The 13,271-nt window shown below is 27.9% G+C and overlaps 1 protein-coding gene across 2 annotated transcripts; it reads right to left on the reverse strand.

Moving 5' to 3' along the window:
* Window positions 1-3,547: 3,547 nt before the first annotated feature.
* Window positions 3,548-7,612, reverse strand: STP7 (sugar transporter protein 7). Of its 2 annotated transcripts, none has more exons than XM_068626483.1 (4): window positions 7,105-7,612; window positions 5,426-5,745; window positions 4,469-5,095; window positions 3,548-4,017 (listed from the first exon to the last, which is right to left on the reverse strand). In XM_068626483.1, the coding sequence occupies exons 1-4, from the start codon at window positions 7,247-7,249 to the stop codon at window positions 3,607-3,609; spliced, it is 1,503 nt and encodes a 500-aa protein (XP_068482584.1). In that variant the 5' UTR covers window positions 7,250-7,612; the 3' UTR covers window positions 3,548-3,606. The 2 variants fall into 2 exon arrangements, with proteins under 2 accessions (XP_068482584.1, XP_090151278.1); XM_090295152.1 differs by having other exon boundaries at window positions 4,469-5,073; window positions 7,105-7,379.
* Between the last annotated feature and the right edge of the window lie 5,659 nt (window positions 7,613-13,271).

A 13,271-nucleotide genomic window follows, 5' to 3' on the forward strand; every position in this document is an offset into this window, starting at 1 on the left:
TTAAAATTTTAATTTATTTCATATTTATAAAAAAACTAAATAAATTCATAGATAAAAACTTCAATAAAAATTATTTTCATATTTTAATAAATGTAAATATATTTTAAGTATAATCCAATTAAATTCTAAAAATAATATTTAAGAAACATATATATCTACTAGTTGTTAATTGACACTAAATGTTTGATATTATATTTAAATACAATAAAGGACTTAGTTTGACTTAGTACTCGTATATATATCTGCTAGTCGCTAATTAACTTTAAATTTATGACATCATATTTAAATAAATAAAAAAAGACTTGGCTTAATTCGATCTGATTTAGTCTGGTTCTTGATTTTCAAACTGTACCGGTCGGTACCGGACGACCGCGTTGTCCGAATTAAATTATCTAATTAAGCAAGGAACATGGTTACACGTGGGATAAACGGTTACAATTCCCACTGAGTAACAAACACACATGAGCACTCCCTGGATTTTCGGGAACACCCCTAGATCCCAGGAAACCATCTAACACGACCCAAGGACCACAAAACACGTCGCAAACCACTAATGACCCAGGGGGCCCAAGCCCAAAGGACATACAAAAGAAGAGAAAGAAAGAGAGAGAGGTATGTTTTTCAAATTATCAAGGATTCTCACTGAGAGAGATTACTGACTTGAGCGTCGGAGCACAATCGCAGGTACCCCCACCGGCCGACCGAGGCACGCGAGGAAGAAGGAAACTCGAAGGACAAGACAACTAAGACTGGAGCAGACACCTTGTATCGACGTGGACCAACATTACTCAGTCCCCAATATCCATACAGGTACACAAACTAACTTATTCGATTGACTAAAAATAGATTAAAAGAAAAAAGATTTTGATTTTTCGGATAAATTCTTAGTTATTTTTTATTGCTTCGGTTTTCCTAATATGTGCTTTTACGTATCATGAATAGGTGGCAGCGTTGAACGTCTTTGATCGATCTATTGATAAAGTTCATCATTTAAATTTTATAACTCAAGTTGTGGATTTTAATCAGATGCATTTTTAATGAGAGAAAAAATCTATATACAAGGTATGAGTGAGTATCTAATGCAGATCCATTTATTAATTATATTCTCACACTTATATCAATTAGAGAATAAAATATATATAATTATAATATAAGATATAAAGTGAGTATTCAAGTGTAAAGTAACTAGTCAGTTAGACTGATTTAGTAGGTTGTCATGTGTATGTAGTTTGGAGGATAAATTTGTTATGCATTAGTTGTGTTAGTTTTATTATATGTGATCATGAAGGTTCGACATGGCTGGTGATAGTCGCTTTTGTGCGTCGGATGCGTACTGAACATAGATATTTGGTGGACACGAAGTCGATACCGTGTTGAATGTAGTGAGTTGGGTTGGACATAATCCAAATTGTGGACATGTGATGAATACTTTTAAATGCAGAGGAGAACAAAGAAGATGAAGGAGGGACGAAAACTATGAACTAATGAAAGAAAGAAGATAAAGCTTTAAGAATTTTTTTTTAAAAAGATGAAGAGAATAGAAAATTGATATTTATTAATTTATTATATTACTGACATGACATGTGTCTGTTTTTCTATACTGTATTTATTTTGAGTGTGACAGTGACACGGTGCTTTGGTGTTTGTCATAAAATTACTTTTTATAGTTTAAATTAATTTTTAAATAGTAATATTTTATTAAATATTAATATTTTATTAAATATTAATATTTTATTAAATATTAATATTTTATTAAATATTAATATTATAATATTAAACTTTAACTTCAAAAGAAATAAAATATTTTAAATCACAATATTTTATATTTAATTATAATACTTTAAATATTTTTAAATAAATATAACTAGTTATTAACTACTACTTATTTGATAAATATTTATATGATAATATAAATGTAATGACATAATTATTTTTATGATTATAGTTAATGATAAATATTTTTATAATTATATAAATATAAACACTTAAAAATAAATATCTATATGATTATATAAATATAACTAATTAATGATAAATATTTTGATAGTTATTATGATAAATATTTTTATAATTATGTAAATATACTTACTTAATTAATGATAAATATTTATGTTTATTTAAATATAATGACTTAATTATGATTATGTAAATATAACCACTTAATGATAAGCATTTGTACTTATGTAGATATAACCACTTCATGATAAATATTTATTGTTATATAAATATAACGACTTAAGGATAAATATTTATACTTATTTAAATATAATAACCTAAATATGATTATGTAAATATAATCACTTAATGATAAATATTTATGCTTTTTCATTAGATGAAAATGGAATTCTTGAGATTGCTAATTTACCTCTTAATCAACCAGAATTAGAAGTTGTATTTTTCAATAACGATGAACAAATGTAAAATTCAAACATTATAATTTAAATATGTTTATCTTTTGTTAGATTTTTTTTATAAATATATATATATTTTTTAATTTTTTTAGATTAGGAAGTATATTAATATATTTTAACAATATTATATATATATATATATGACATGTCCTGTATCCTATATTTTTCAATTTAGCGGTATCCCTATATCCGTATCCATGTCGTGTATGTGTCTATGCTTCATAGTATGTGACAATTGTGTTATACCTATCGCATCAGGAATTGTTAAAGTAAAAGGAAATATCTGATAAATTAGGTATTTTAGTTTTTATGATTATATATATTAAATATAGTTTATTAATAATATAGTTTACGATAAATTGTATAAATAAATAAATAAATCAATAGGTATGTAATTAATATAATACTTATTACACACTAAATAATAAATATTTGCTAGAGTATTGAAGTACCTTTTGTAGGTACATTGCCAACTGAGGGTCGAAACTTGAGACTTAAGAACAAATGAAGGAAGAAGCAAAGGATGACCGAAAAGAAAGAATCAATTATTCAACTGGTTACCATTATTGTTTTAGCCCCTTAAACAAATGGCACTCATCGTGGGGTCAAGAGTACTGAAGATCACAAAAGCAAATGGTATCAACAAGAAACATGGCAAGTGAGAGGATATGGGAAGTCGAGCAGATGACCTTACTCCTAACCCTGTAAAGGGAAATGACTGAGATACACTAGAAGAATGGGGAGGAGATATGGATCATCTGGGAAGAAAATGAAAAGACGAGGCGACAACTAGCCAAAGGTAATTTCATGTTTCAAGAGTGACAAGAAACTCATGTTTTTTTTAAAAATAATTATTCAACAATATTAGAAATAATTTACAAAATTTCAGTTAACTCAAATTTTTACAAAAATACTTCATATTTCATTATTTAAATATTTTTAAAGACAATGATAAATTTGTAAAACTTATATTTTACACCTTTAAAAAAACATTTAAAATTTCCTCTCAATCATCACATCCCTCACAAATTTTGATCTAGCTAGCTTTCTCTTGATTTTTGTTATTAAGTCTAAAGAGGGATATATTACGTAATTATTTATGTATTATTTTTATTTTTAACATACACGAGACCTCCTTAGTAAAATCATATTTTTTATTGATATGAATCTCTGTGAAGTAATTCAGATATTAACATCAGTTGAGGCATATTCTTTTCCAGAACCAGTGCTTTCTCCACATAAACGACATCTCTTCAATGGGAATCCCCTTGGTTTCTGGTAGAAACAGATAAACAAATATGGTCATGATGGTAATCCACCCAGCAAAGAAGAGGAAGATCCCAAACTTGAATGAGCAGAGAAGGGCAAGGAAGGCCTGGGCAATTATGAAAGTGAACAGAAGGTTTACTGCAACTGTGATGCCCTGCCCTGCTGACCGGATTTCCAATGGAAATATCTCACTAGGGACTGTCCACCCAAGTGGACCCCATGACCACCCAAAAGCAACAACAAACAGGCAAATCACCACAACCACCAAAATTGAAAACCCTTTTGACAATTCTTGGTCTGCTCCAAACTTCACCCCTAAAATAATGGCCACTACAACCTGCTCATAAGAAGAGTGAAAGTAAAATTAATTGCTCTGCAAAATAAAGTAAACTGCACCTCTTCTTAGATACTACTTTGCAATTTGCAAGAATCTTGACTTTTGCAAAGTATAATAACTATATGTTGTATCTTAATTCTTGGAGTCTAGCTTATATTTGTGTTGAACAGTTTCTTCTATTGGCAATTAGTTTTAAGTTGAAATGTGACAAAATAAGAGAATCTATAACTCATAGTAAATTGTTTATTCTGATAGTTTTGTCTATTCCAGTAAAATTGGATAACATTTTGCAGCTTATAAGATAACCCCACCTTTGACCTTTATCTGACATGAGTTCTGAAGTGAAACATCATACAACAGATTGGTGTTTTGGTCTGGCTTCTACCATTGTTTCCCACCAGCATGGATATATTAAGCATGATTAGAATTTTTATGAGACAGTTTTCCTTACCTGGCATGTAATCATTTGTACTCCACCACTGACAAGAAGAACTCTCCTGCCTAACTTATCTACTGTTGCTATGGAAATGAATGTTGAAGCAGCAAGAACTCCACCAGTCAATGCTGAAGAGATGAGTGATGCATCTCCTCCAAATCCCATGCTTTGAAACAGCACTGGAGCATAGAAGAGAATGGAATTTATGCCAGTGAGAATCTGAAAGGTAGGCATGAAGATTGCCATCACCAACTCTGGCCTGTACCTTCTTTCAAGGATGTTCCGAAATGGATGCTTTATTGAGTTTGCCAACTCGCTTGCATCAACCATATCTTGAAACTCGGCATCAACCTCGTTGGTTCCTCTGATTTTTTCTAGCAGCTTCCTTCCCTTTTCCACCATTCCTCGTTCGATTAAGCTATTTGGAGTGTCAGGAAGAAGTATCCCTCCCACGGTCATCAAAATAGCTGGCACTGCAGCCAATCCTAGGGACAGTCTCCAACCCCAAGGCTTGATCTTTTGTGTTCCATAATTGACCATGTTAGCTGTGAAAATCCCAAGAGTGGTTGCAACTTGAAACAACATGTTCAGGCCACCTCGAAGGTGTGTTGGTGCCATCTCTGACAAATAAAGTGGAATAGCCTTCAAAACAATAACCAGGAGGAGAATTTTTCAACTTTCAAGGTATAACTGGATTATCTTCTACCTCTACATAGACTCTTTCAATCATATTACTAAATTTTTCCCTGTAAATTTTATAAACACATGTTAACATTTACCTCAATGTTCTTAAAACTCACCTTTCAAAGCATCTGATACTTGTTAGGGTAATCAAAAGCTAGGCTTTAAACAAAGGGGAGAAAAGTTGGTTTCTCCTTTCATATAAATATCCTAACATATTTCACCTAAAAAGAAAAACAAAGTTTGTTTCTGCATAAGGATTGGTCATAGATTAAAGAAATATGCAACTACCTGATTTCCAAATCCAATGCCAACACCAAGCATGACCCGGCCTAATATCAGCATTGTCAGGTTCATAGCTGAAGCATTCAGGGCTGATCCAATCAGAAAGCTGATACCACCACCTATGATACTTGCTCGACGACCATACTTTCTTGTCACAGGAGATGCCATCAAGGACGCAATCAAACCAGCAATGTACAGAGAAGAGGTAAATGTGGCAAGACCCTGATTGTCGTACTTGCAGTAGTTATTTTCATGTGCATGCAATTTCTGTCTGTATACTGCTGGGAAGAACTCTTTAAGGAAGTCATCCATGGATGTAACCCCACCTATTAACCATAAAACATGCATGAGAAAATTTCTGAACTTTAATAAGTCTCTAACCCCACCTTTTCTGTTCCTCACAACATGAGTTCTCAAGCACAAGAACTATCCAATCTATGTTCTCAAGCATATTTGACAATACACTGTAGATATGGACTTCATACTTATATGAGTTGAGAGTCTTACTTTAAATATAAGTGATCACTTTAAATAAGAATGAAAGAGTTGAGTAACACGTAAGAAGAAAAGAGCCGCAAAGAACAAGTCTTAAGGTTTTGGGTTAGTTTGTGATTGTGACCATTTAATTTGAGAAAAGTATTTTTTTACTTAAATTTCAAAAGTAGCACTTTATTCTCCTTGTTTCATGTTTTTAAGAGGTTTAGTACAGGAAATAGTAAAACCATGTATTTGTTTGTCATTTCTTTTTTCACTGTTTCTTATATATACTTTTGAAAATAGCAGACAAAGTAAAGAATAAAGTGACACTTTTATAACTTAAAAGTGAAAACAGAATATGAGAAAGAATTTTTTTTTGAGATCTTTGGTATGGCAAAATGACATGTTCAAACATTGACTAATCCAAGTTGATTAGGATGAACTTACTTAAATCTCTCCAAACAACTATTTTCTCCTTTCACTAAAGTGGAATTCAAAACCTTAAAAAAAGAGCCCTTTGTCACCGGATCCATTAAGTGTAGGTGACTTCATTAGCACATATGAGGATAATTATCTCTATTAGCAAGCATAAGAGATGTAATGTGCATGATATGTTCAAAGACAGTTTAATTAAGTGGGTTTTTTCTTTTCAATGTTTGACCTAAGAATCTGAATTTGGAACTGAAGAGCCACAACTGCTCTGTTAAAGAATGTAAATCGAACTTGATTCACAAAACTTGTTATCTCAACGAGAATTGGGCAATAAGAAGGGATTATATTGTCACTTACTGATAGGAAGGGAAGTGATTGAATTTGCATTAGTGGTTGATGAGATAATTCACTGTTGGGACTTTGGTGATGTCTTTATCACTAGAGCTAAGGAATCTGTATCTAAGGTTTTGGAAAGAGAAAACTACCCGGAACCTTTTCTAATTATCCTGCATGTCAGTTTGAGATGATAATTGGGAATCACATCTTCTAGAAACACTAAAGAGGGTCAAGATTGTACACAGAACAAACCAAAATTCTCAAAATCATGAATTTGTAGAGCAGAATCTCTTGTCAGATATGCAATTCACAGTTCAGCACCTATCTTGTGAGTGTTCTTCACAACAACCTTTAATAACACTAATAGGCATAAATAAACCAGAACACAGAAAAGAAGAAATCATGAAAATTATGATTGAAAGTGTGGATTATGGAAGAACCTGAAATTCCAATATCATAGCCAAAGAGAGACCCCCCAGTGGCAGCAACAATACAAGCGATGATTACATAAGGGGTGACCCTTCCCTTGTATTGTTCTGCTCTCTCCTTGCTCACAGCACCGGTTGTGAAAGACCCACCTGCCATCTCCTGAATTCTACTTTCTCAAACTACACCAACCTCAAAAGAGTGATTTTTTTGTCATTCTCATACACCTCAGAATTTATACAAGTCCTACCACCAACCCATTTGTTCAACAAAGTAGAAAAACCATTCTGTTAGACCATGTGACAGAAACTGCAATGTAATAAATACTTTTAGGTTTTTTTTTTGCACATGTAGCACACTTCGACATCAAAAACACTTCGAAAAAAACTACACGTGTTTGTTAAACCAAGTTTTATCTGCAGTAACTCAATTGAAGGATGAAGTTATTTTTTCTTTCAGTCTCCAACACAAAGATTGAGAAATGTGATGCGCCTTTTACATGAATAACAATGGAACTAACATAGGGTTTGGTTAAGATTTGTCAAAATTTTGTCGTACGTTATTTATTTTATTTGGCAAATAGAAGACTCGGTCTTCGATTCCCTACTCCCCTTTCTTATTTCTTTCTTCTCAACTCTTCAAAATAATAATAATCATGATACTACTTTTACCCTAACAAGTATGAAATATGATGAGGTGAAATTTTACTAAAATGTTGTAATTTTACACTAATTTTAGGAGAATTTATAGTTTTTAAAAAATATTATAAAATTGGATAAATTTTGTTTCAAGGATACGAATTTATTCTTTTAAAGCGTCATCCACTTAGACGATTATCATGGAAGCAAGAGAGTTACAAGTTATCATCTAGTCTCATGATTTTGAGTTAAACAAATTTCCAAAAAAGTTTTGCTTACGCACGATTTTAATTAACTTTAGAAACACTGTTAATTATTTTTTAAAAGTGAAATATGATGTTGAATATTTTGATAATTTTTCTTTAAAAAAGCTATGTTAAAAATTTGTGGTGACATAAATTATAAATATTGAATTTTTTTAAAAAGTTGTGATGATATAAATTATAAATATTTACTTTTTTTACATATTTAAATGTGTGAATAATTAAAAATAATAACGTAAGTTGTACAATGAAAATATTATGAATTTATGTTTAGGATTTAGGACTGTAGGTATAAAAATGATCTGTGTTATAACAAAAATATACTTAAATGTGTTATGATCTATTTAAATTAATTATTTTTAAATTAATGTATTTATGAAAATAGTGATTATATATTTTAACAGAAGTATTAAAATAATATAGTTATTATGTATAAAAGAATCTTACTTTAGTAAATAAGAAAAGGACAACTTTATGGTATTATGTAATATTGTTTGAGAGATTTGAAAGTGTGTAAACATTTAATAAGTTGAAGTAATTTTGTAATTTTGTATGGTGGAGTGAATGTGCACGTAATCATTATTTTCCGAAGCTTGAGTTCAGTATCTTTTGATTTCTCTTTTTGGGTTTTCATAACACTTTATAATATCAGACTTTAGTGTAATGTTAAAGAGTTGGGGTTGTCACTGATTTGTCCACATATGTGTGTCAGTGTGATAACGATAGAATCTTCTTTTCCGCAGTATCTTTTTTTAGAAAAAAAACATTGAACTTTTTTTAGAATAAAAAATGTTGATATTTTAAAATAAAAATAAGTGTACTCTAAAAAATAATAGCGAAAACAAAATGTTAAAAAATTAGTTTGTCAAGTGTAAAAGATGAAGCACATCTTATAATGAAAATAATATCTATAACAGATTTTTTTTTTTACTTTTTTTTCAATTTTATCCTTTATAATATTAAAATATAATAAATATTAGTTTTTTGTCTCCTATTTGAGAAAAAGTTTATTATTATTACAAATTATAAAACTATCATGCTCTCTAAATTATCATTTTCATGTTTATATATATATATATATATATATATATATATAAAACACAATAAAATTTTAAAATATTTAAAAATGCAGATATACATCTAGTTATTAATAAAATGAATATTTTTTTTAATTATAATTAATTTTTTAATATAAAAATATCTTTATTTTATATCTCTTTAAACGAATAATTTTTATTTTCACTATATTTTTCATTTATTTTTCTTTTACCTATCCATTTCTCTTCTCTCTATTTCTTCTACTCTATCAAAGGCATCCCTTTTACCAAGAACCCAATTTGAAAACCCTTTGTTTTTTAAAATAGGTAAGAAGTTGTGGAGTAACCTATATTTGGTCATAACCAATTTTTTAATCGATATTACAAAATATTTTAAATTAAATGAAATATAAGTATACTTTTAATTATCTAACAATATTATATTTTTTCTAACAACAATAAATAATTCATATAAATACTGTGGTTAATTTTTTTAATTAGTATTATCATATATTTCAAATCAAATTAGATTACATATATATATATATATATATATATATCTAATTTTATATTAATATCGTGTTTATAATCGTTCCTTAAGGACAATAAATAATTTCTATCAATATTATAGTAAAAAAATATACTTTCATTAATATTAGCATATACATTTTTATGAAATCAATAATGATCCCTCGACTATTTTTAATAATATTCAATTGACTTTATTAAAATTAAATAAATTAATTAAGAATAATAAATTTATCTTAAACCTATATATTTTAAATAATATTAATGAGACATATTTTATAATTTTAATAAAATATTATTTTTAGAACTAAGTGTAACATCATATTTTTTTATTGTAATTATAAATATAGGTTTTATTTAATTACTTGAATGTTCTGTTTTTTATTCTCATGTTGTCTTACAAATTTTATTTCTTTATTTTAAGGTAAACTTAAAAGTTTAACTATAACTATGTGAAAATAATAATTTAAATATGGAAAACTTAAAAAAAAACTTGAAAATAGTCACATAAAAAGAAATATATTAATCACTTAAAACTTTCCCGATAATTAATTTATAAATGAAGTTATGTAAAGGTGTAAAATAAGCTAAATTTTTTGTTGGGTCTTCTTAAACTAAAATAATTTCATTAAAAAAAGAAAAATAACTAAACCCATCTCCTCAATATTGTTGGAAGTAGGAGTTTTAGTCAATCAAGTTCCTATTCATTGATTTTATAGAAGCATGACCATAGAACACTTGTTTCTTCTCTTTTGTGCAACAACAATGGGGTTCTTTTTAGAAGTTTTTTTTTTTCCTTATCAACTTTTGTACTTTGAAGAACCAACCCTCACTATAAATAAAGCTCACTCCTATGTCATTTTTTCCTTAACTTTTTCCGACTAAACCAAGAGCCACCACAAGAGGTAAGTCTCATCTCTTCTTCTTTTTCTATTTTTGTCAAGGTTATATCTATTACATGATAATATTATTAGTACTATATTTAATGATTATATTATTAGTACTATATTTGATGTGAGTGATATAATTTTCTTTAATGTAAGTTTTGAATTTTGAATATGAATTCTTTTAAAAAATGATGAATGCATGAATGAGGAAGAAGAAAATAACAAGATCACATCATTTTTTAGAAGAGTGACTAGAAACATGAAAAGAAAAGAGATTCTAGTCCAAAAACAAAAAACAAAAAACATTTTTTGTTATTATTTGTGATGCATTATATTCTATTATATGTGAGATCCTAGCCTAAGTGAAAATATTCATATATGTCTTATGTAGACATTATGAATAGTTTAATCAATACCCAATTTTATAGTGTTAAATATTGAGGATGTTACTCTAAAGAATTAGTGGGTATTTTTAGAGAAATGAGTGAAAAAAAATACTAAGTCACGTGATTAATGAAAAATACTTGTAGTTAATTGTAAATATTGGTGAAACTTGGTGACTATACTATGAATTAGACGTAGTCTCAGTGGTGCAGATAAATTATTATAAAAACATTGTTGTTTATTTGTTTTTTGTTTTTTAAAGAGATTTTTAAAAACTATAATGTTTAAAATGAAACCATTTTAATATTCAAAAGGTTTTTTAAACACAAATCACTATCCTTCTTGGTATAGCAAATGACCATCATGAGGAATCAAATAACAATTTTTACATATTATAGGCCATCATGAAAAATAGAATACTACTTCTTTCTTCTTTCATCGATCTAATAAAATTATGAATAATCACTTTCACAATATATTACATGATATAATAGGTTATTTATATCTTAACTATTCTAATAATATTTTATACAACTATAATTTTCAATTTTCAATTACTGCCAAAAGGTTGCACTAAACTTTCATCCTCTAAATAACATGTAACATATAAAAATATTGAATAATAATCTCATTGAGTGAAAAATAAATAAATACTTTTATCTTTTACTTTATCATTTGTGATAACTAAAAGTTTTGCCACTTTCCTTCTTCATGGTAGATCTTATTTGTCTCTTAAATTATGACATAAACCACACCTTTCACTGTTATAAAACATACGTTATTTTTTTAAAATAAAAGTTTTCATATTAGACATCACTATGCAACTTAAGATCTTAGTTAGGTTGACATCTCAATTAACAACATTTGTTATCGCATGAAAAAAAGTATTATTAAAAAAGAAAAAAAAATACAAAAATACGGAGGAATTAGACCGAAACTCATATATTAACAAAAACAATACATAAATAAACTATACGTATTCATAAAGAATTCTAAGAAAAGACAAGATAAAAACCTATTATAACAATGAAAAAATATTCTCTATCAATAAATCTCATTAGTTTTATTAGCTTGAGACTCATTTTCTCTCTTTCAACCAAACTCTCTTATATTCATATGCCTTTTTGACATCACACTCAATAAATACTATTAATGTATATTCTTATTTTTTTTCACACTCTCATTTAACAACTAATAATATTATTATTTTATTTATATTTATTTTTATTAGTTGAATGTAATATTTTATTTTTAAAAAGGGTTGCAAAGTAGAAGTGAGAAAAAAAAGAAGTCAAACCAACTTTATTCAATTACATGGTTCATGTTTACAGTTTCTGGTTAGCATGAATTATTATTTGTGTCTTCATTCCCATTACATTATTAGTGAATTATTCTCTCTCTAGATCAAGCTCGTTACTATCTATGTTTACCCATCTCTTCAAAAGAAAAATTACTCATAGTTTAAGGACACATTTCAAACATCCTAAAAATATATAAAATTTATATTTTAAAATGATAGTTTTTAATTATACTAATATACTAAATATCACTCTGTAAAATACGAAGCTACCTTTTTTAATATTTCTCTGTCATAAACATGGTTATTACTTGGCAATATTTACTTCACAAAATGTTCTCTATCATATTTAAAATTTAAACAAAAACCTTATTTGCATAAAAATTATTCTAATTGAGTGTACGTAAGATGTTTTCAGCCACTAATAAAGCAAAGAAAATTGAAATATCTCTTTTCCTTTAGACTACACTAACTATCAGCAACAAAAAGCACAACCTTATTAACATTTATAACATAATTGTTTTCTATGATAACCAATTAACCAAAGTATACATCTTACATTCTAATTATATCATCAATCAAAGCCTAATCATGATTACTATTACAAGGATATAATTTGAGTAATAAATTAAACTTTATCAAACCTAAACACAAATCCAAAAATTCTAACCAACTACATGAACTGTTAACTATCATTTTTTAACAACTAAATATATAATGAAGGAATAATTAATTTATAATTTAGTTTTATTTACTTTATTGGAAAAGTATACGTTTCAATCACTCAAACATTATTGATTATGTATACTTACTTCCATAGTTGAATATGTTTTCTCAATCCTACTTGTGTTTTAATCTACTTTTCCGATAAGTTCTCCAAAACAACACATGCAAAGTGAAGACAACTACACAATTGAATATTCAAACGAATGAGATTTACAAAACTAGTGGATGATGCGTTGACACTGATTTTAATATATTATATATTTTAAAATATCAAATCAGTATATACATAAAAAGAAAGCAACATCACATAAAATCCAGAAAATTTAAACACAACACTTTTCAAGAATACAACTCTGTTGACGAATATCATTAATTTAAAGTTTGTTTGACATTATAAATAATAATAATAAAATAATTATTT

Source organism: Phaseolus vulgaris, chromosome 9, assembly GCF_051622355.1.
Source record: "Phaseolus vulgaris cultivar YP4 chromosome 9, ASM5162235v1, whole genome shotgun sequence".
Classification (NCBI taxonomy): domain Eukaryota; kingdom Viridiplantae; phylum Streptophyta; class Magnoliopsida; order Fabales; family Fabaceae; genus Phaseolus; species Phaseolus vulgaris.

Excerpts from the sequence above, each read along its gene's own strand:
- STP7 (XM_068626483.1), bottom strand. The coding sequence starts at position 7,249 with ATGGCAGGTGGGTCTTTCACAACCGGTGCTGTGAGCAAGGAGAGAGCA. Across the intron at positions 5,746-7,104 it reads CTATGATATTGGAATTTCAG|GTGGGGTTACATCCATGGAT; the intron begins GTTCTTCCATAA and ends TATGGTTAATAG. Across the intron at positions 5,096-5,425 it reads GCATTGGATTTGGAAATCAG|GCTATTCCACTTTATTTGTC; the intron begins GTAGTTGCATAT and ends ATTGTTTTGAAG.